Source organism: Colobus angolensis, unplaced genomic scaffold, assembly GCF_000951035.1.
Source record: "Colobus angolensis palliatus isolate OR3802 unplaced genomic scaffold, Cang.pa_1.0 Scaffold15, whole genome shotgun sequence".
Lineage (NCBI taxonomy): Eukaryota > Metazoa > Chordata > Mammalia > Primates > Cercopithecidae > Colobus > Colobus angolensis.
The window spans coordinates 1,963,385-1,987,668 of record NW_012114599.1 but is presented as its reverse complement, the minus strand read 5'-3'; the positions used below and the strand labels follow the sequence as shown (position 1 = coordinate 1,987,668).

At 42.0% G+C, this 24,284-nt stretch overlaps 1 protein-coding gene across 1 annotated transcript in view; it reads right to left on the bottom strand.

The window, feature by feature from the left end:
- Positions 1-24,284, bottom strand: part of LOC105507399 (chromosome unknown open reading frame, human C2orf61) — a 60,698-nt gene that overhangs the window by 29,262 nt on the left and 7,152 nt on the right. The window contains exons 4-5 of the mRNA XM_011935863.1: positions 6,361-6,425; positions 6,105-6,159 (exon numbers count right to left, since the gene is read on the bottom strand). Coding sequence (XP_011791253.1) covers positions 6,105-6,159; positions 6,361-6,425 — 120 coding nt within the window. The remainder of the gene's footprint in view (positions 1-6,104; positions 6,160-6,360; positions 6,426-24,284) is intronic.

Below are 24,284 nucleotides of genomic sequence, written 5' to 3'. Positions count from 1 at the left end.
GAGTAGCTGGGATTACAGGTGCATGCCACCACACCTGGCTGATTTTTGTATTTTTAGTAGAGATGGGGTTTCACCACGTTGGCCAGGCTGGTAGCCTGGTATTGAACTCCTGGCCTCAAGTGATCCGCCTGCTTTGGCCTCCCAAAGTGCTGGGATTACAGGTGCGAGCCACCATGCCCAGCCAATTTTTAAATGTACAATAAATTATTGTTGACTGTAATCACCCTGTTGTGCTATCACATACTAGATCTTATTCATCCTATCTAACTATATCTTTGTACTCATTAACCATCTCCACTTTCCCTTTCCCCATCCTCCACTACCCTTCTTAGTCTCTGGTATCCATCCTTCTACTTCTACTCTCTATCTGCATGAGTTCAACTGTTTTATTAATAATTTTTAGCTCCTACAAATACATGAGAACATGCAGTTTGCCTTTCTGTGCATGGCTTATTTCACTTTACATAATAACCTCCAGTTCTGTCCATGTTATTGCAAATAGCAGTACCTCATTATTTTTTATGGCTGTGTAGTATTTCGTTGTGTATATGTACTACATTTTCTCTATCCATTCATCTGCTAATATACACTAAGGTTGCTTCCAAATCTTGGTTATTGTGAACAGTGTGCTGCAGAAAACATGGGAGCGCAGATACCTCTTCAATATACTGATTTCTTTTCTGTTGGGTATACACCCAGCAGTGAGATTGCTGGATCATATGGTAGCTCTATGTTTACTCTCTTGAGGGATCTTTGTACTGTTCTTCATGGTGGCTTTACTAATTTACATTCCCACCAACAGTGTACAAGGGTTCCCTTTTCTCCACATCCTCGCCAGCATTCACTATTGCCTGTATTTTGGATATAAATCATTTAAACTGGGATGCAATGATATCTCATTGTAGTTTTGATTTGCATTTCTCTGATGATTAATGATGTTGAGCACCATTTTATACACCTGTTGGTCACTTGTATGTCCTCTTTTGAGAAATGTCTATTCAGATCTTTGGCCTATTTTTTAAAACAGATTATCAGATTTTTTCCTATTGAGGTTGGGCAGGGTGGCTTATGCCTGTAATTCCAGCACTTTGGGAGGCCAAGGTGGGCAGATCGCTTGAGCTCAGGAGTTCAAGACCAGCCTGGGCAACATGGCAAGACCCCATTTCTACAAAAAATACAAAAATTTGCTGGGTGTGGTGGCATGCACCTGTAATCCCAGCTACTTGGGGGACTGAGGGGAAGGATTGCTTGCTCCAGGGAGGTCGAGGCTGCAGTGAGCTGTGTTTGCATCACCGCACTTCAGCGTGGGTGAAAAAGCAAGACCCTGTCTCAAATAAAAAGACCTTTTTCCTATTGAGTTTTTTGAGCTCTTTATATATTCTGGTTATTAATCCTTTGTCAGATGGATAGTTTGCAAATATTGTCCCTCAGAGTCATCTCTTTACTTTGTTGACTGTTTCTTTGGTTGTGCAGAAACTTTTTAACTTGATGTAATCCCTTTTATCCATTTTTGCTTTGGTTGCCTGTGCTTATGGGGTTTAACTCAAGAAATCTTTGCCCAGACCAATGTCCTGGAGTTTCCTCAATGTTTTGTTTTGATAGTTTCATAGTTTGAGGTCTTAGATTTATGTTTTGTTTTTGTTTTTTTAAACTAGAGACAGGGTCTCTTATGTTGCCCAGGCTGGTCTCAAATTCCTGGGCTCAAGGGGTCCTCCTGCCTTTGCCTCCCAAAGTGCTAGGATTACATGCATGAGCCACCACACCCAGCCAGATTTAAGTCTTTAATCCATTTTGATTTGATTTTTGTAAAATGGCAAGAGATAGGGTTCTAGTTTCATTCTTCTTCATATGGATGTCCATATTTCCCTGCACCATTTATTGAAGAGACTGTCCTTTCCCTGATGTGTATTCTTGGCACCTGTGTCAAAAATGAATTCACTGTAGATATATGGATTTATTTCTGCGTTCTCTATTCTGTTCCATTGGTCTATGTGTCTGTTTTTATGCTACCATACTGTTTTTGCTACAATAGCTCTGCAGTATAATTTGAAGTCAGGTAATATGATTCTTTCAGTTTTGTTCATTTTGCTCAGGATGACTTTGGCTATTCTGGGTCTTTTGTGGTTCCATGTAAAGTTTTAGGTTTCTTTCTTCTTTCTTTCCTTCCTCTTCTTCCTCCTCTTCTTCTTCTTCCTTCTTTCTCTCCTTCTCCTTTTTCTTCTTCAGACACGGTCTTGTTCTGCTGCCCAGGCTGGGCTGCAGTGGCACACACGTGGCTCACTGCAGCCTCAACCTCCTGGGCTCAAGTGATCTTCCCACCTCAGCCTACCTGAGTAGCTGGGACCACAGGTGCATGTCATCATGCCCAGCTAATTTCTAAAATTTTTTTGTAGAGATGGAGTCTCTCTATGTTGCCTAGGCTGGTCTTGAACTCCTGGACTCAAGCAATCCTCCTGCCTCCGTCTCCCAAAGTGCTGATATTGCAGGCATGAGCCACTGCACCTGGCCTCAGATGATTTCTTGTTGCTCATTAATGTCCTTTCAGAATTTGAAGAACTCCCTTTAGCGTTTCTTGTAGGACAGGTCTGGTGTTGAAATGCCTTAGCTTTGGTTGTCTGGGAAAGTATCCTTCACATTTTAAGGATTTTTTACTGACTATACTATTCCAGGATAAGTTTTTTTCTTTCGGCACTTTAAATATGTCATGCCACTCACTCCTGGTCTGTAAGGTTTCCACTGAGAAGTCCGCTGCCAGATGTATAGGTGCTCCATTCTATGTTATTTTCTTCTTTCCTCTTGTGCTTTAGGATTCTTTCTTTGTCCTTGACTTTTGGGAGTTTGATTATTAAATGTCTTGAGGTGGTCTTATTTGGGTTAAATATGCTTAGTGTTCTATAACCTTCTTGTACTTCAATATTTCTATCTTTCTCTAGGTTTGGAATGGTCCCTGTTATTATCCCTTTGAATAAACTTTCTACTTCAATCTCTCTCTTTAAGGCCAGTAACTCTTAGATTTGCCCTTTTGAGGCTATTTTATAGATTTTGTAGCCGGGCGCGGTGGCTCAAGCCTGTAATCCCAGCACTTTGGGAGGCCGAGACGGGTGGATCACGAGGTCAGGAGATCGAGACCATCCTGGCGAACACGGTGAAACCCCATGTCTACTAAAAAATACGAAAAACTAGCCGGGCGAGGTGGTGGGCGCCTGTAGTCCCAGCTACTCGGGAGGCTGAGGCAGGAGAATGGCGTAAACCCAGGAGGCGGAGCTTGCAGTGAGCTGAGATCTGGCCACTGCACTCCAGCCTGGGTGACAGAGCGAGACTCCGTCTCAAAAAAAAAAAAAAAAAAAAGATTTTGTAAGCATGCTTCATTCTTTTTTCTTTTGTCTCCTCTGTGTTTTCAAATAGCTTGTCTTCAAGCTCACTGATTCTTTTTGTTTTGTTTTGTTTTGTTTTTTTGAGACAGAGTCTCACTCTGTCGCCCAGGCTGGAGTGCAGTGGCACAATCTTGGCTCACTGCAACCTCCACCTCCCAGGTTCAAGCGATTCTCATACTTCAGCCTCTCAAGTAGCTGGGATTACAGGTGTGCACCACCACACCCAGATAATTTTTGTATTTTTAGTAGAGACGAGCTTTTGCCATGTTGGCCAGACTGGTCTTGAAGTCCTGGCCTCAAGCCATCTGCCGCCTCAGCCTCCCAAAGTGCTGGAATTACAGACATGAGCCACTGTACCCCATCCAAGCTCACAAATTTTTTCTTCTGTGTGATCAGTTCTGCTATTGGGAGACTCTGATGTATTCTTCAGTATGTCAATTGAATTTTTCAGCTCCAGAGTATCTGCTTGATTTTTTAAAATTATTTTGATTTGTTTGCTCAATTTATCTGATAGAATTCTGAATTCTTTCTCTGTGTCATCTTAAATTTTGTTGCACTTTGTCAAAACAGCTATTTTGAGGTCTCTGTCTGAAAGGTCACATATCTCTGTCACTCTGGGATTGGTCACTGGTGCTTTATTTAGTTCAACTGGTGAGCTTGTGTTTCACTAGATGGTCTTGATACTTGTATGCTTGCCAATGTCTGGGCATTGTAGAATTAGGTGTTTATTGTAGTCTTCGCAGCTGGTCTTGTTTGTACCTATCCTTCTTGGGAAGGCTTTCCAAGTATTCAAAGGGAATTAAGCACTGTAATCTGTCTTTGGTCACTGTAGCTGCATCTGCATTAGAGGGCACCCCAGGCCTAGTAATTGCTGTGATTCGGGTAGACTTGTAGAGGTACTGCCTTGGTAGTCTTGGATAATATCTGAGAGAGTTCTCTGGATTACCAGGCAGAGTCTCTGGTTCTCTTCCCTTCCCTTCCCCCAAACAAAGTCTCTCTTTGTACTGAGATGGCTAAAGCTGAGGGAGGGGTGACACAAGCACCTCTATGGCTAATATCCCTGGGACTGCGCTGGGTCAGAGCCAAAGCCTGCATGGTGCTGGGTCTCACCCAAGGCCTGCAGTAACTATGGCCTAGCTACTGCCCATATTCACTCAAGGCCCAAACAAAAGCTCTTCCCTTCAAGGCAGCATGCTGCCCCCTGGGCCCAGTGCAGATCAGAAATGCCATCTGGGAGCCAGGCCCTGGAGTCAGGAAACTTAGGAATTTGTTTGGTACTCTATTCTACTGCAGCTGAGCTGGCACCCAAGCCAGAAGACAAAGTGCTTCCCACTCTTCCCTCCCCTCTCCTCAAGCAGGAGTCTCTCTATAGACACAACCACCCAGGCCTGTAGCAAGTACTAGCTGGATACCACTAATGTTCACTCAAGGCTCTTCAGTCAGCTTGTGGGGAATGCTGCCAGGCCTAGGTCTCTCCCTTCAGGGCAATGGGCTCCCCTCTGGCCCAGTGGGAGTCCAGAAATGCCATCCAGGAGCCAAGGCCTGGAATTGGGAACCCCAGGAGCCTGCTTGGTGCTCTACTTCACTGTGGCCGAACTGGTATCCAAGCAGCAAGACAAAATCCCCTTTGCTCCTCCCTCTCCTTTCCTCAAGCAGTAGTCTCTCCCTGTGACCACTGTAGCTGGGAATGTGCTGGGTCACACCTGAAGCAGCACAGCACTGTCTGGCGAATGCCTGCAGTGAGTGTTGTCTGGCCACTGCTGGCGTTTATTCAAAGCCCAAGGGCTCTTTAGTCAGGAAGTTGTGAATCTTGCCAGAACTGGGTCCTTCTCTTTAAGGCAGTGGATTCTCTTCTGGCCAGAGATGTGTCTAGAAATGTCTGGGAGCTAGGGCCTGGAATGGGGCCTCGGGACTCTGCCTGAGGTGCCCTGTTCTGCTGTGGCTGAGCTGGTATCCAGATTGCAAGACAAAGTCCTCTTTACTGTCCCCTCTCCTCCTCTCAAGCAAAAGGCAAGCGTCTCTCTTGAAGCTGCAAGCTGTGCTGCCTGGGGCTGGGGGATGGCTGCTACAAGCACTCCCTTGGCTGCCCCAGCTGGTGTCTCACTAGGTCTTATGTATCCTAAGTCCACTGCCTCTGAGCCCAGCACAGCACCAGAACTTGCCCAGGAATTGCAGTCCTTGTGGCCTAGACTGCCTTTCAAGCTTATTTAGGACCTCAGAGCACTTCAGCCCACAGTGGTCGAGAGAGCTGGAACTCAGTATCGAACAGCTGGGATGGGCTAGGGCTGGTCTAAATGCTCCCTCCACGGGCACCAACTGAATTCTGTCCTGTGTTGCTTTCCCTGTGACAGGCAGCACTGTGTTCCTGTGCAAAGTCCCACCATCACAGCATTCCCTCTTCCGCAAGGGCAGATTCTCTCTTCATGCCACATGGCTGCTGCCAGGGGATGGGGGAGGGTGGTGTCGGCAATTCAAGACTGTCTTTTCTACCCTACCCTCTTCAGTGTCTCTTTCCTTGACACAATGTTAAAACCTGGTATTGCGATCCCGCACCTGCTGTTTGGTTCTTATAGAGGTGTTTTCCTGTGTGAATAATTGTTCAGTTTGGTGTTCCTGCTGGGAGGAACGCTCACAGGAGGGTTCTATTTGGCCATCTTGCTCCACTCCAGAAAGCACAGCATATTTCAAACATCAAATTCATCATCAGTTAACTGTCTACATTATACTTACGGGAATAAAATAGGTTGTTGGGAATCTTTGAACTGTTGACCGAAATACACAGCTCCTATATTTAAAAAAAAAAAAAGAAAAATGATTTTCTAAATCTATTTTTTAAAGATCTTTGTTAACTTATTCCCTGTCTTTCATTAAATATTTTAAAATGTTAATCTGCATATGAGGTGCATAAATGAGGTTTAAAAGCCATGAGGATTGGCATGTAGGTATGTAAACAGAAAGGTGGCTTATTTAGTAAGTATATAATTACCTGGAAGCATATTTGGGAACCGGTGCAGGAAGCACATTATATTGTCCCGGAGAAAGCTGAAGTGACTGCACAGAATGGACAAGGACACCAAGAGATTAATAGAGGTTGTAAACTCACTTCACTATCTGTCATTCGTAATCTTTTATTTTATGACCATACAACATTGAATAATTCCTTCTTTACTTTAATAGTGGAAAAGGAAAAGGTACATTTCCAAAGGTAGAGCTTCAAAACATTTAACATATATTCAGTCTTCATGGTGAATTTTATAGACAACATGCCTGAGATGCTGCATAGGAAAATGTCAAATTAATCACATTTTTTTCTTTTTATTTTTTTGAGATAAGAGTCTCACTCTGTCACCCAGGCTGGAGTGCAGTGGCGTGATTTCAGCTCACTACAGCCTCTGCCTTCCCGGTTCAAGCAATTCTCTGTGTCATCCTCCCAAGTAGCTGGGATTACAGGTGCGCACCACCACGCCCAGCTAATTTTTATATTTTTAGTAGAGACGGGCTTTCACCATGTTGGCCAGGCTGGTCTTGAACTCCTGGCCTTGAGTGATCCACCTGCCTCAGCCTCCCAAAGTGCTGGGATTACAGGCATGAACCATGGCACCCAGCCACATTTTTTTTTTCTTTTTTTGAGGTAGGTTCTCTGTTATACAGGCTGGAGTACAATGGCATGAACATAATTCACTGCAGCCTCAAACTTCTGGACTCAAGTGATCCTCCTACCTCCACATCCCAAGTAGCTGAGACTACAGGTATGTGTCATTGCACCCAGCTACTTCTTTATTTTTTATAGAGACAGGATCTCATTATGTTGCCCAGGCTGGTCTTGAACTCCTGGGCTCAAGCAATCCTCCTGCCTCAGCCTCCCAAAGTGCTGGGATTACAGATGTGAGCCACTGTACCTGGCCTGATCACATCTTATTTTTATTTATTTATTTAGAGACAAAGTCTCGCTCTATTGCCCAGAGTGGAGTGCAGTGGCATGATCACAGCTCACCGAAAACTCGACGTCCCAGGCTCAAGTGATCCCCCCAACTCAGCCTCCCAGATAGCTGGGACCATAGATGTGTACCACCATACCTGGCTAATTTTCTTGGTTTTAATAGAGACAAAGTCTCGCTATGTTGCCCAGGCTGGTCTCAAACACCTGAGCTCAAGCATTCCACCCACTTTGGCCTCCCAAAGTGCTGGGATTACAGATGCGAGCCACTATGTCCAGCAGTGATCACATTTTAAATACTCTAGATTCAACAAATCAATTCAGCCATTTAGTGAGCCTGCTCTGGGGTAAAGCGCAGCACTAGTGGTAGGGAATACAGTGGTTAAGAGAGCTACGGTCCCTGACCAGCAGGAGTGAGAGGCACCTACAGATACAATCCTAACATAAACCACTGTCATCAGTGCTAAAAGACAGATCGAAGATATGGGAGTAGGAAGAGATTAAATCCAACTGGGTGACCTCAAGATGACAAACATGATGAGATTTGAGGGAGGCTTTTAAGAAGGGCAGGACTTCCTCAAGGAGCTCAGGCAAGGGTCTTCCAAGAAAGAGAGGCCTCACATCTAACACTATTTCCATCAGGAAATTGTTGCAAACAACCTGGGTTGCTCCATTGCCCCTGGATCTAGGGACATTAGCCCAAAGGTATGATATGAGAATGTCAGGAACTGGTTAAAATAGACAGGAGAGGCCGGGTGCAGTGGCTTAATGCCTGTAATCCCAACACTTTGGGAGGCTGAGGCAGGTGGATTGCTTGAGGTCAGAAGTTCAAGACCAGCCTGACCAACATGGCAAAACCCTGTCTACTAAAAATACAACAATTAGCCAGGGGTGGTGGTGGGTGCCTGTAACCCCAGCTACTTGGGAAGCTGAGGCATGAGAATCACTTGAACCCGGGAGGCGGGGGTTGCAGTGAGCCAAAATTGTGTCACTGGACTCCAGCCTGGGCAACAGAGCAAGACTCAGTCTAAAAAAGAAAAAAAAAGAAATAGGAGGTATGTGAAGGAAGGGAGGGAGAGAAAGAAGGAGAATGAGAAGCCAGGAGGAGATCACCTAGACCTCCAGAGCTGGCAGGGAGGAGGAGAGGAGTTACATTATAAAATCCTAGGATCTGAAGTGAATAATCCCCTCCACCCCCTATTATTTTTACATCAGATTTTAAGAAACAATACCGCTTTTGTTAAAAAGGCATCTACCTCCTAGCACTACCTGGCACATGGAAGTTCACTACTATATCTCGCTCCGCAGCTGTCTTTCCCGTATTAGTATACAACTTTGATTGCAGAAGCAGCTTTTTGTGGATAGAGTGATGATAACAAGTAAATACAAATTTTATGGTGAAACATATGCATTTTCCTGATGCACCTGTGCTTGTTGAGTGCTCACTTGACATCACAAACACCAAGGAAACAAGGGCATTCTTGTGTCATTCTTGTGTCTTATAGAAGCACAGAAACACAATTTAAACGGGGCATTCTTGGGGGCCAGCAATGTCCTATTTCCTGATTTTGATGACAATTACATGGATGTTTGTTTTCTGTTTTTAAAATGTGCATCTTTGCTTTATGCTCTCTCTCTCTATCTCTCTTGCACATACACAGATATAAACAGGAGGCAAAAAAAAGAAAACCGAAAAGGGGAAAAAAACTCTTAAAGCAGTCATTTATTTATCTATACTCAGCAATCCATGTAAGATTTCCATAATGAAGTGCTCATGGAAAAACTCTTAGCATTATTCTGGAAAGGAATATTGATTACCTGTAACATATATATGTGTCCTAATATACTTGGCATTTACCATCCTTTGCTATTTAACATAGTTGAAAGGGGGCTTTTTTTTCATAGTCTTGATTAGTCAGTTGTTTTAGGTAGGAGACTGTTTTCCTGTGTACTACTAAACTTGGTTCCATTTTCCTTGGGTCTAATGGTATGTATATATATATATATATATATTTCTAATTCTAACATATGTGTCTCAGTTCTTTTTTTTTTTTTTTTGAGACAGGGTCTTGCTTTGTCACCCAAGCTGGAATGCAGTGGTGCAACCATAGCTCACTGTACTTCAACCTCCCAGGCTCAAGCGATCTTCCTGCCTCAGCCTTCTGACTACTTGGGACTATAGGCATATGCAACCACACCTAGCTGTTTTTTAAAATTATTATAGAGTTGAGATATCACTATGTTGCCAGGGCTGGTCTCAAACTCTTGGGGTCAAGCGACCCTCCCACCAGAGCTTCCCTAAGTGCTGAGATTATAGGTGTGAACCAATATGCCTGGCCAGTTCTTCATTTTTAAGGCTTAGAGAATCTAGACAAGATGCCAGTAAAAATATCTGATTCTCACTAATTAATGTTTCAATCCATGCTGATTAGGCACTCAAACCTTTTTTTTTGAGACTGAGTTTGGCTCTTGTTGCCCAGGCTGGAGTGCAATTGGCGCGATCTTGGCCCACTGCAACCTACGCCTCCCGGGTTCAAGTGATTCTCCTGCCTCAGCCTCCCAAGTAGCTGGGATTACAGGCATGCGCCACCATGCCCGGCTAATTTTGTATTTTTAGTAGAGATGGGGCTTCTCCATGTTGGTCAGGCTGGTCTCAAACTCCAGACCTCAAGTGATCCACCTGCCTTGGCCTCCCAAAGTGCTGGGATTATAGATGTGAGACACCGCACCCAGCCAGGCACTCAAATCTTATAAGAGCTTGAATGTGGCAGGATGATATTAGTGTGGGTATATAATTCAGTTATGTTGCACCAAACACCATCAACGTCAGAAAACTGAAATAATGTGAAAAAAGCCAACCCTACTTACTAGGCTCTTGGTGTGACTACGTATACATATATATCTACATGTACATATACATACACATGACTTTATTTAGAACAGATTTAGGGTCACAGCAAAATTGCAAGGAAAAAGATTTCCATATACCCTTTGCTCCCACACATGCATAACCTCCATTATCATCATCCCACGCTAAAAATGTACAGTTGTTACAGCTGATGAACCTACACTGACACATCATTATCACTCAAAGTCCTTATGTTACATTAGACCTCACTCTTGGTGTTGTACATTCAAGGGTTTTGACGAATGTGCAATGACATGTATCTATTATTATAGTATCACAGAGTGGTTTCACTGCCCTAAAAATCCTGTGTTCTCCCTATTTATCCCTCCCTCCCCTCAAGCCCTGGCAACCACTGATCTTTTTATAGTCTCCATAGTTTTGCCTTTTCCAGAATGTCATATAGGTGAAATCACACCATATGTAGCCTTTTCAGATTGGCTTCTTTCACTTAGTAATATGCATTTATGTTTCCTCCATGTCTAGTTATGGCTTCATAGCTCATTTCTTTTTAGTGCTGAATAATATTCCATTGTCTGGATGTACCGCAGTTTATTTATCCATTCATCTACTGAGCAACATCTTGGTTGCTTCCAAAGGTGAGCAATTATGAATAAAGCTGCTCTAAACATCCATGTGCAGGCTTTTGCGTGGGTGTAAGCTTTCAAGTCCTGTGGGTAAATACTATGGAGCACAGCTGCTGGATCTTATGTAAGAGTGTGTTTAGTTTTTTAAAAAATGGCCAAACTGTCTTCCAAAGTGGCTATACCATTTTGCATTCTCACTAGCAATGAATGAGAGTTCCTGTTGCTCCACATCCTTGCCAGCTTTGATGTTGTCAGTGTTCTGGATTGGGGCCATTTCGTATTTGTGTAGTATCTCATTGTCTTAATTTGCACTTCCCTGATGACACATGATGTGAAACAATTTTTCATATGCTTTTTTGACATCTGTATGTCTTCTTTGGGGAGATGTATATTAAGGAGTTTGGCCAATTTTTTAATTGAGTTATTCTCTTATTGCTGGGTTTTCAGAGTTCTTTGTATATTTTGGTTAACAGTTCTTTATCAGATATATCTTTTGCAAATATTTTCTCAGTCAGTGGCTTGTCTTTTCATTCTCTTTAGGCTGGTCTCAAACTCCTGACCTCAGGTGATGCACCTGCCTCAGCCTCCCAAAGTGCTGGGATTACAGGCGTGAGCCACCGCGCCCGGCCAAGTTCTTTGATTTCTTTCATCAGTGTGTTGTTTTCCTCATATAGATGTTGTACATATTTTGTTAGATTTATACCTAAGTATGTCATCTTTCAACATTCTAATGTGAAGGCATTATATATGTATGTTTGACCTTACCAGTAATATTTTATTTCATAATGCAAATAATCCTTCTATCATCGTGAGTTCTGACACATGTAGTTTGAGAAGGAAGAGAAGTAAATTCATTTCATCTAATCTTACAATTTCTAGCCAAATGTTTGGTCAATGGAAGAGAGAGAAAGGCATGCTTTTTGAAAGGTACTGTGTTTTAAAATTCAAATCCCACTTTTTCATTGCTGGTATATAGGAAAGTAATCGACTTTTGTGTATTAACCTTTATCCTGCAAACTTGCTATGATTTGTTATTAGTTTCAGGAATTTTTTGTTGATTCTTTTGGATTTTCTACATAGGCAATTATGTTATCTGTGAACAAGGGCAGTTTTATTTCTTCCTTCCCAATCAGTATACCTTTTATTTCCTTCTGTTGTCTTGTTTCATTAGCTAGAACTTCCACTACAATGTCAAAAAGGAATGGTGAGAGAGGACATTCTTGCCATTTTCCTGATCTTAGTGGGAAAGCTTCTAGTTTCTCACCATTAAGTATGATGCTAACTTAGGTTTTTTTATAGATACTCTTTATCAAATTGAGGAAGTTCCTCTGTATTTCTAGTTTACCAAGAATTATTTTCATAAATGCATGTTAAATTTTCTCAAATGTTTTTTCTGCATCTATTGACATGATTATGTGACTTTTCTTTTTTAGCTGTTGATGTGATCAATTATTTGATTTTTAAAATATTGAGCCAGCATTGCATACCTGGGATAAATCTCACTTGGTTGCGATGTATAATTTTTAATATATTGTTAGACTTAATTTACTATCATTTTGTTGAGGATTTTTACACCTATGTTCATGAGACATATTGGTCTGTAGTTTTCGTTTCTTGTAATGTCTTTGTCTGGTTTTAATATTATGGTGACTCCGGCCTAACAGAATGAGTTAGGAGGTGTGTCCTCTGCCCTCTATCTTCTGAAAGGGATTAGTAAAGAATTGGCATAATTCTTTCCTTAAATGTTTGATAGAATTCACCTGTGAATGCATCTGGGCCTGGCAATGTCTATTTTGAAAGGTTATAATTACTGATTCAATTTAATAGATATAGGCCTATTGAGAGTCTATTTCTTTTCATGTGAGTTTTGGAAAATTCTATCTTTTAAGTAATTGGTTCATTTTATCTAGGTAATCAAATTTGTGAAATATGGTTATTCAGAATATTCCTTTACTATCCTTTTTAATGTCCATAGGATCTGTAGTGATGTCTCTCTTTTATGTCTGATATTAGTCATTTGTGTTTTCTCTCTTTTTTGTTAGTTAGCCTAGATAGAGGCTTATCAATTTCATTATCTTTTCAAAGAATCAGTTTTGAGTTCCTTGATTTTCTCTATTGATTTTCTGTTTTCAATTTCAACAACTTTTGCTCTAATTTTTATTATTTCTTTTCTTTCACTTACTTTGGATTTAATTTTACTCTTTTCTGGCTTCCTAAGGTGCAGACTTAGATGATTAATTTTTGGTCTTTCTTCTTTTCTAATACATGCATTAAATACTACAAATTTTCCTCTAAGCATTGCTTTTGCTACATTCCACAAATTTTGTTTTCACTTCCATTTAGTTCAAAGTATTTTAACATTTCTCTTCAGACTTTTTTCTAATAACACGGATCCATGTGTTATTTAGAGGTGTGTTGTTTAATCTCCACATATTTTGGGGTTTTCTAGTTATGTCTGTGTTACTGATTTGTAGTTTAATCCTATTGTCATCTGAGAGCAGACATTGCATAATTTCTATTCCTTTAAATTTGTTAAGGTTTTTTCTTTTTGGATATGGAGTCTTACTCTGTCACCCAGGCTGGAGTGCAGTGGTGTGATCTCGGCTCACTGCAACCTCCGCCTCCTGGGTTCAAGTGAGTCTCCTGCCTTAACCTCCCAAGTAGCTGAGATTACAGGCACTCGCCACCATGCCTGGCTAATCTGTTTTTTTAGATGGAGTCTTGCTCTGTTGCCAGGCTGGAGTGTAGTGGCAAAATCTCAGCTCACTGCAACCTCCGACTCCCTGGTTCAAGAGATTCTCCTGTCTCGGCCTCCCCAGTAGCTGGGATTATAGGCATGTGCCACCACACCCAGCTCATTTCTGTATTTTTAGTAGAGACAGGGTTTCCCTATGTTGGCCAGGATGGTCTCGATCTCCTGACTTGTGATCTGCCTGCCTAGGCTTCCCAAAGTGCTGGGATTACAGGCGTGAGCCACTGCACCTGGCCAATTATTTTGTATTTTTAGTAGAGATGGGGCTTCACCATGTTGACCATGCTGGTCTTAAACTCCTGACCTCAAGTGATTCACCTGCCTTGGCCTCCCAACGTGCTGGGATTACAGACGTGAGCCACCGCTGCTAGCCCTGTTATGCTTTATGGCTCAGAATGTGATCTCTCTTGGTGAATGTTCCATGTGAGCTTGAGGAAATGTGTATTTTGCTGTTTTTGGATGAGGCAGTCTATAGATATAAATTATATCCTGTTGATTAAATGGTGCTGTTGAGTTCAACTATGTACTGACTGATTTTCTGCCTGCTGTATTTGTCCATTTCTGATAGAGGGGTATTTATACTGAAGTCATCCATTTCTCCTTGCAGTTCTATCAGTTGTCGCCTCACATATTTTGACGCTCTGTTGTTAGGCACATACACATTGCCAAATATAATTATATCTTCTTGTAGAGTTGACCCCTTTATTATGTAATGCCCCTTTTCATCCCTGATAACACTTCTTGCTTTGATGTCTGCTCTGTTTGAAACTAATATAGCTACTCCTGCTTTATTTTTTTTCTTTCAATTTGAGAGCAGGTACTGTTTATTAACTGATCAGAGTAGAAAAATAATCATGGTAGACACCTTCATTCATTCTTCTAATAAGCCTGTTGATCTGGTCCCCTCGTTGCCAGCATCTCCACTTCTACAAAATGAGTGGTTTTTTTCTTCATTCCGTCTCGTGGAGAGGATAATTTGAAGGGTCACAAGAAGTTATTTGCTTCTTTGAAGAATTTTCCAACAGTATAGATCTCATGAATCAGATCCTCCATACAGATGATGCCACATTTACCAAGAGATCGAGCAATCAAAGCGTTATCTGTTAAAGCAATTTGCTTCTTATTGATTTTGCTATAACCATGCTTGTAGATTAATTCATTTACTGACTTCAGATTTGGGTACTCCTATGTGATACATGGTTATACAATCCTCAGCATGTTAACTGAAGCCTTGTTGAGCTCCACAAATGTTCCATTGAAGATTTGATGAAGGCAAAGAAGCTGCAACACCTTTTGGACCTTTGGGCTCATGTCATTGATACCTCTGATCCTGATGACAAACGCCAATTTGGGTTCTGCAAGTACACAGGGGTTGTCAGCTTTTCTTGCCATTCTAACCATTTGAATTTCAGCTCTGTCTATCTGCCTATATTCCTTGTGATAGTGCTTTGCTTTTTCATAGATAAGCTTTCTCCTTGCCTTTAAAAGCATCTTTTGGGCAAACTTCTTTCTCAGGTGCTTGACCTTCAGCTCTGTGAAATTCCTTCACTTTTTCTTAAGGGTTTCTGGCACAGCAGGAAACTTCTTCTCTTTGACACCCTCCATGGTTCCAGCCAGAAAAGAGGCTCCTGCTTCTTTTGATTAGCATTTGCGTAGTATATCTTTCTCCACCCATTTACTTCTAATCTATATGTGTCTTTACTTTTTTTTTTTTTTTTTTTAATAGTGAATCACTCTGTTGCCCAGGCTGGAGTGCAGTGGTGCAAAGTGGCTCATTGCAGCCTCAAACTCCTGGGATCTAGCTATCCTCCCAGCTAAGTCTCCCAAGTAGCTGAGATTACAGGTGTGCCATCATGCTTGGATAATTTTTAAGTATTTTGTGGAGACTGCGTCTTACTATATTGCCCAGACTGGTCTTGAATGCCTGGCCTCAAGGGATCCTCCTGCCTCAGCCTTCTGAAGTGCTAGGATTATAAGCATGAACTACCTCATCTGGTTGCTATTTGTCTTTACTTTTAAAGTGGGTTTCTTGTAGACAGGATACAAGATTATGCTCTGACAATTTTGATTAACTCTGACAATCTGTCTTTTAATTGGTGGTTAGAACAATTAGCATTTGTGTAGTGTATCTTTCTCTACCCATTTACTTCTAAATCTCAGCCCACTGCACGCTCCGTGTCCCGTGTTCAAGCGATTCTCCTGCCTCAGCCTCCTGAGTAGCTGGGACTACAGGCGCCCACCATCAAGCCAGGCTAATTTTTGTAATTTTAGTAGAGATGGGGTTTCACTATGTTGGCCAAGCTGGTCTTAAACTCCTGACCCTGTGATCCGCTCGCCTTGGCCTCCCAAAATGCTGGGATTACAAGAGTGAGCCACACTGCACCCCGCTGTGGTATCAGTCTTTTTCATGAGTCTGTACCTCTCTCTGGTATAGACTCATGAAAATCTGTGACCATCTGTACCGTGAATTTCACAAGTTTTTCTCAGCTACCTCCCCACCCTTAGGTGGCACAGGATGACAAAAGCTGGCTGGAGTTGGGTATTGCCCTTCCCTCAGGTCAGTTAGGTCCTGATTGAATAGTTTTTCCTGAGGGCAGGCCTTGTTAATAAGAGAGTATCTGACATATTTCAAAATGGTTCCTTTTCCTCTCCTCTGCCAGCAGCAGGGGCAGGATTTTTCTCTATAAGAACCTGGGAGAGCTCCTGCAGGTAAACCTCAAAACATGTGAGGGTCCCCCTATGATTAGGTCCTCCTGGAGCTTTTAACTCTCAGATTTGCTAACACTTAGCCTCCAGCAATTCATTAGCTGTAGTTCAGGTATTCCTACCCCAGCCATGGTTGCTGCAGAAGTTGGTATGTTCTGCCCTGGTAAATTGTAATTCTCTGTATCCTCCTGGCCATATTTCCAATTTTGGGGATAGTGTGCCCTGTGACCTCTCTTACAAGTCTAAAAGAATTGTTGATTTTTCAGTTTGTTTAGCTTTTAAATTGTTGTAAGGATGGAACTGCAACTTCCAAGCTATTTACATGGAGAACTGGAAACTAGAAGTCAGCGTGACACCATTTTGAGAACCCAGACCCACAAATAGGTGAGTCAGAAGGCAACAGATTTTCTACACCTTTAGAATCCCTATTAGAATTATCATAAGGTAAATGCAGCCAGAGGGCTGGCAGGGACAATATTTCCAGGTACTGGTTTTTTTTTTTTTTTTTCTAAGGCAGGGTCTCACTCTATCGGGGAGTGTGGTGGCGTGATCTCAGCTCACTGCACCCTCCAACTCCCAGGTTAAAGCGACTGTCCTGCCTTAGCCTCCTGAGTAGCTGGGACTACAGGGGCATACCACTACAGCCAGCTAATTTCTGCATTTTTAGTAGAGATGGGGTTTCACCATATTGGCCAGACTGGTCTCGAACTCCTGACCTCAAGTGATCTGCCCCCGCCAGAGGCCTCCCAAAGTGCTGGGATTAGAGGCATGAGCCACCACGCCCAGCCATTTCTAGGTACTATTGATAAAATTTCTTCAAGTGTCTCTTCTCTCTCAGAAGTAAAGCCTCTTGTGTCATATGGAAACATTACTGACTCACTGTTCAGATTTCTTTAAGGTCTGAGAAACAGACAACATGGGACTTTCTCAAAAAAAAAAAAAGAAGAAGAAGAAGAAAGAAACAAAACATGCCTAATGATACTAATGATATCCTTAATTTCACCAATATCTTGTAATTTTCACTAAGAACTACAAGTGAGTGTCATCCCTGAGATAAATTCTCTGTATCCAGCTTTCAAACTTCACTTTTGTTTGCCACACTCTTGACATATTTTAAGTGACAATCACTGCATTACTTTGCAGGGGCTCTTTGAGAAGTCCCGCCTTTAAAAAAAAAAAAAAAAAAATCTGCTAAATAAGCCGCTTGACTAACCACTTTGAGTGTTACTTTTTTTCATTTAAATGAATAATGAATTGTTTCATCTTCACTACATTATGCTCTTTGTTATTCCCACATGTAACTCTTGGGTTCTCAGAGTGAATAGCACCCTTCCTAGTGAACTGGTTTATAGCTATATAGTAGTGCAACTGTTCAAAATCAACACACACTTCACGTCTAAAATGAGTATTCAGATCACTGCTGTTGTTTGTTGCTTTCTAAGTAAAATTTATCATTTTACCACTTTACTGAACACACTGAACACCTGGGGTAGGGTCGTACACTCGGTGGGAGGATTCTCCAGGGATGCTGTGTGGCTACTGAAGGATCCAGGATGCCCACTCTGATGTTTACCGTTACTGCTGCAGTGTTGCTAGCAGGTCAGCCCTTCTGTGGGCACAAACTTTGGTTAATGCCATGCTCAGTGAAAAACTATCCTTTGAAAATCCCTTCAGCAGTCATTTTACCACGGAGCATTCTGCAAATTCATCTATTTTCAGAGATATCCTCATCACAGCTATAAACACAGCTAACAAAGATCAGTGAGTTAACTGCCAGATTTTTCAACCTGTCTCTCAACTAGTTCAAGGATGTATTTTGAACATATTCAAATGGATCCTTTGATTCATTCTCTAATTTAATGGGGTACCTTTCTAGCCTGGCTACCTCTTTTTGACCAAAAACAGATATAGGGGCAGGGAGGGAATAGAATTGCCAAATTTGTTTCATTTTACATGAGCTTCATCTTCCAAGGCAATGCTAAAGCTAACCTGGACAGAAACTTCAGACAATTTCAAATTTCATTTGCTTAATTGTGATTTTCATTGAAATGTTCCCAACCTAGGAAGTAAATAAGAGAATTTTTTAAAAAATGGAACATTTTAAGAAAACAAGAGAACAAAAATGTTAGAAAAATTTTGAGTTACTTACAAATGGGCATGATTGAAAGAGTATCATTTACACACTGAAAACAATATCAACAGAAAGAAAAAAATTAATAGTCTCCTTGCTCCCTATCTAACCTCTACTTTCCAAATGGAAACCACTGTTGGTGATTATGAAAGTATTTCTCAGGGGAAAAAAGTATGCATTTAACATCACATATATGTATTTTGTTTTCATTTATACAAACAGGATTATACTCTAAATATTGACTTGTACCTTCGTTTTTTTTCATGTAGTAACAACTTAGAGATGCTTCCATATGAACACATATAGATTTACCTCATCGTTTTTTTTTTTTTTTTCTGAGACAGAGTTTTGCTCTTGTTGCCCAGGCTGGAGTGCAATAGCACGATCGTGGCTCACTGCAACCTCCGCCTCCTGGGTTTAAACGATCTCCTGCATTAGCCTCCTGAGTAGCTGGGATTACAGGCGCCTGCCACCACACATGGCTAATTTTTTTATATTTTTAGTAGAGACAGGATTTTACTATTTTGGCCAGGCTGGTCTTAGGTGATCTACCTGCCTCGGCCTCCCAAAGTGCTGGGATTACAGGCATGAGCCAGCATACCTGGCCAACCTCAACATTTTTAATGGTTGCACAGTATGTCATTTTTATGGGTGTATCATTATTTAACTGGCATTGCTGAGTTTAAGGCTATGTGCATTTAGAATGTTGCTAGGTTGCCAAATGCCCTCTAAAATATTTGCACCAGTTTGTATTCATATAACAACATATGAGAGTATCTGTTTCTGTATCCCCTTTGCCAATATTGGGTATCAACGTACAGTACTTATATAGTTGATCACCTGATAGGCGAAAATTGTGCCTCACTATTATTCCTCTGTAATTATTAGTTGAAGCCAAGCATTACTTTCTTTTTTGGTAATTGGTGTATCTCTTTGTGAATTGCCAGCTCATGCCCTTTGCTCATTTTTTGTTTATTTGTTTGTTTAAGACGGAATCTCACACTGTCACCCAGGCTGGAGTGCAGTGGCGCGATCTTCGCTCACTGCAAGCTCGCCTCCTGGATTCACGCCATTCTCCTGCATCAGCCTCCCGAATAGCTGGGACTACAGGCATGCGCCACCACGCCCGGCTAACTTGTTTTTGGATTTTTAGTAGAGTTGGGTTTTCACCGTGTTAGCCAAGATGGTCTTGATCTCATGACCTCAAGATCTGCCCGCCTCGGCCTCCCAAAGTGCTGGGATTACAGGCGTGAGCCACCATGCCTGGCCACCCTTTGCTCATTTTTAACCAGAATATTTATTTTAATTGGATTGTAAAAGACCATGACTCATTTTCACCATTTGATGCAAGTGATAAAGCCAGTTAGTGATCAACATTTTCTGGAAACTCCCTTGCATCTTCACAGTGGTAGTACTCTACATTTTTTGCAGTGACCGACCTTGTTCAGTAATGATTCACTGGCTACAGGCTGAGACAGCATCACCATCTTCTCCCTGTCCCATTCATTGTAGATAGATTCTGGAACCATGCTCTGACTGGCACAGTTTAAACTGACTTCAGGTTGTCCTGAAGTAACCCTAGCATGTTGATTTCAAGTTTATACTTTAAACTCCTCCATGTAAGTCATTAGATCCATGTTTCTAGTTGAAAATATAAATGATGCATTTCAAATGGTAATGGACTTCTACTCTGCAAAGTAGAGTTGCAGAATAGGACAACCTGTCTCTAGGACTTTGGGCAATGCATCTGGAAAGACACAGACTTCAATACATCCTTTCCTGAACAATTCCACTCTATGACTAACCATAGGGGATGGTCGAATATATTAGGATATGTCCATATACAAGAACACTATGCAGCTATTAAAAATGATGTATAGACTGGACATGGTGGCTTACACTTGTCATCCCAGCACTTGGGGAGGCTGAGGCAGGAGGACTGCTTGAGTCCAGGAGTTTAAAACCAGCCTGGGTAACAGTGTAAGACCCTGACTCTATAAAATAAATAAACAAATGTATAAATACATAAAAATAAATGATGTGTAAAGAATACATGATGGTATGAAAAAAATTCATAATATATTTCTAAAAAGAAGAAATTCTGGTTTCTGCAAATGACATGCTAGGTTATTTATTTGGGCGATTAACCTCCCCACTGCTGACAACTAGAAATGAAAGGTAAAATATTAAAAACAAACAAACAAAAGAGGTTTTTTGTTTTTTGAGAGAGTCTCGCTCTGTTGCCCAGGCTGGAGTGCAGTGTCGTGATCTCGGCTCACTGCAAGCTCCGCCTCCCGGGTTTAAGTGATTCTCCTGCCTCAGCCTCCTGAGTAGCTGGGACGACAAGCACCCGCCAACATGCCCAGCTAATTTTTTGTATTTTTATTAGAGACGGGGTTTCATTGTGTTAGCCAGGAAGGTCTTGATCTGACCTCGTGATCCACCCGCCTTGGTCTCCCAAAGTGCTGGGATTACAGGCATAAGCCACCTTGCTTGGCTACAGAAGAGTTTTTAAAAAGATACGGAATTGCCAACAATATAGTAGGAAACTATATGATCCTAAACCAAAAGGCAGCAAGAAGCCAAGAAGGTAAGTGGCCCAATTTTGTCTAGAGGATGTTTGCTGGTCCAGACTAAATTCAACAGAATGCAACTGAGTTTAAAAGAACTTCAGAGCCCTGGAAGAATCCAGGGGTCAAAGCCTGGGCCTATTCATGATAAACAGAGGAAGGAGTCTAATGGGAGATACCCACTGGAATTTGAGACCCTGGAAGGGTAATTCCTGAAAGTAAACTCTCCCACTTCACTCCATTGCCAAGGGGACTGCAGAGAGTTGCCTTGGTACTAAGCAAGAATTGGGAGGGAGAAGAAACCCATCCCTGAGAGAGTATAACCATGGGCTGTCCCTTTCATGAATTCCAGCCCAAATTCACAATGCTAGGGTGATCCAAGAGGACATAAACACTGGATTTTGAGTTGTACCAGACTAGTAGCTCCCCTAAATATTAACAGAAGCAAAAGCAAACCTTAGGCCTTGGGGAATTCACAAAAATACATTATCAAGAGTAATGAGCAATATACAGTTAAAGACAATCACATACACATAAGAAAACAAAATGAGTAAGGCCCAGTCAGATTTCAGGTATTTGAATAATCATTAATTCATTCACAGATTCAACCAATATTAATCATCAGACACTGTTCTAGACAGTATAATAAGGAGCAAAACAGATAAAAATTCATGTACTCATGAAGCTTCATTCATGGGAGAAGGCAGGTTAACAAATAATCAATGCAAAGTGCAAGTAAATTATATAGTACACTTGACAGCTATAGATGCCAAGAAAAAAATATAAGAGCCACGCAGGGAAGATCTGAAGCGTTGAATAGTAAATTTAAATGAGGCTCATTGAGAACATGACACTTGAACAAAGACTTGAATTAGGACAGAGAGTAGGCCATCCAGATATCTTGGATAAGAGTATCCCAGAAAAAGGCCGGGTGCAGTGGCTCAAGCCTGTAATCCCAGCACTTTGGGAGGCCGAGACGGGCGGATCACGAGGTCAGGAGATCGAGACCATCCTGGCTAACACGGTGAAACCCCATTTCTACTAAAAAATACAAAAAACTAGCTGGGCGAGGTGGCAGGCGCCTGTGGTCCCAGCTGCTGGGGAGGCTGAGGCACGAGAATGGCATAAACCCAGGAGGCGGAGCTTGCAGTGAGCTGAGATCCGGCCACTACACTCCAGCCTGGGCGACAGAGTGAGACTCCGTCTCAAAAAAAACAAAAATAAACAAACAAAAAAGTATCCCAGAAAAAGGATACAGTGAAAATACTTTGAGGTTAGAGTGTGAGTGGTAAGTTCAAGATACAGCCAGAAGGACAAGTAGGCCAGGACGAGAGTGACAGGGAGTAGTAAGACAAAGTCAAGAATGAAGACAGTTCACAATATCCCTGCTAGCCTTGAGAAAAACCACTCAGAGATCACACTCACTATCATATTGCTTCAACCTAGTGGTTCTGAACCAAGAGCATGGCAATGTCTGAAGACATTTTTGGTTGTTACAACTGGAAGAGTAGATTGCTAATGATACTTAATGAGTAGAGGCCAGGTGCTACAATGTACAGAACAGCACCCCCCACCACCCAACCACAACAAAGATTTATCCTGCCTAAAATGTCAGCAGTGCCAAGCTTCACAAACCCAGGATTAAACATACCGATGGATAAATCAAAAAGGGAATTGACCACAGTGGCTCACTCCTGTCATCTCAGCACTTTGGGAGGCCAAGGCAGGAAGACCACTTGAGCCCAGGAGTTTGAGACCAGCCTGGGCAACATAGTGGGACCCCGTCTCTACAGAAAAAAAAAAAGGAATTGGATACGCAAGTTTGAAATTCAAGAAAAAAATCTAGGTGACAGATATAAATTTGGTAATCACCAACAAATAGATGGTGTTCATAGCCTTGACTCAGACTGGATGAGATCACCATTCAGGGAAGGAGCAGAGGTTTGAGTGCCTGGGGCACTCCAAGATGGAGATGAGGGAAGAGCAGAGATGGCAAAAAATGGCTGAGAAGAAAAACCAAAAATGAGGATGGGGGAGGAAGCGTAGGAGGTTTGAAAAGAGGGGAGAGTGGCTGGGTGCGTGACTCATGCCTGTAATCCCAGCACTTTGCGGGGATGAGGCGGGAGGATCGCTGGAGCTCAGGAGTTTGAGACCAGCCTGGGCAACAAAATGAGACCGCCTCTTCTAAAAATTTAAAAAATTATCCAGGCATGGTGGCTGGTGCGTGCCTGTAGTCCCAGCTATTCAGGAAGCTGAGGGGGAGGATAGCTTGAGCCTGGGGAATTGAGGCTGCAGTGAGCTATGATTGTGCCACTATACTGTAGCCTTGGTGACAGTGTCATAAATAAATAAATAAATAAGATATACAAGATAAAACCACCCAAGAGAATGGGAAAGTAAACGGACTAGAGAAGTCCATTCAGTGCCCATTAGAGGTGAAGAATTTAGCATGAGACCAGTCATGCAGCTACATGAATGCAGGTAATAAATATAAAGAGAGACGTAACCAGGGTTGTGGCTTTGCCAAACAAGTAAAAGATGAGCAGTTAGGGGCAAGGGAATTGACAGTGTATGCAAGGAATAACTATAATGATTAACTATGGGATTGGAGCTTTGCAAGGAAGAAGGGGGCTGAGACGTAGTGAAAAGGAGGGAGAATCAATAAATTAGGATTGTAGCCTGCGGGGAATGGAAAAATTGTTAGGGTTGGGATATTAGAGAGTGGGATTCATGTACAGATTGTAGAGTTGAAATTCTTGGTCTTGAAAAACATCTAAGGAGTGAGTGGCTGAGGTGGCGGAAAGTTCAAGAAACTGAGAAGCCAGGTTGTTGAAAGATCATCTACGTGTGTGTTGAAATTATTATATGAGTAGTGAAAAGAGTGACAGTGAGGGAAGGGGGCTAGTATCAAGGAATAAGGGAAGTAACCCAGGGGTCAGTGGAGGACTACAACACTAGGGGGAAAAGCAGGTCATAAAACTGTACATGTGGAGAAGGTGGTCCCGTTTGTGTACATATGTTCTACAATGTGAATATATTATTTATCTAAGAAAAAGGTTATTAGAAAAATTACGGAGGCACCTCAAATCTTCTTTGAAAAGGGCCAAATATAGATAAGTATATGCATGTACACACACACATTCAAATACCTATATATATATATTCCTTTTTTTTTTTTTTTTGAGACAGGGTCTTGCTCTGTTGCCCAGGCTGGAGGGCAGTGGTACAATCTCAACTCACTGTACCCTCCACCTCCCGGGTTCAAGCAATTCTCGTGCCTCAGCCTCCCAAGTAGCTGGGATTACAGGCCTGTGCCACACTG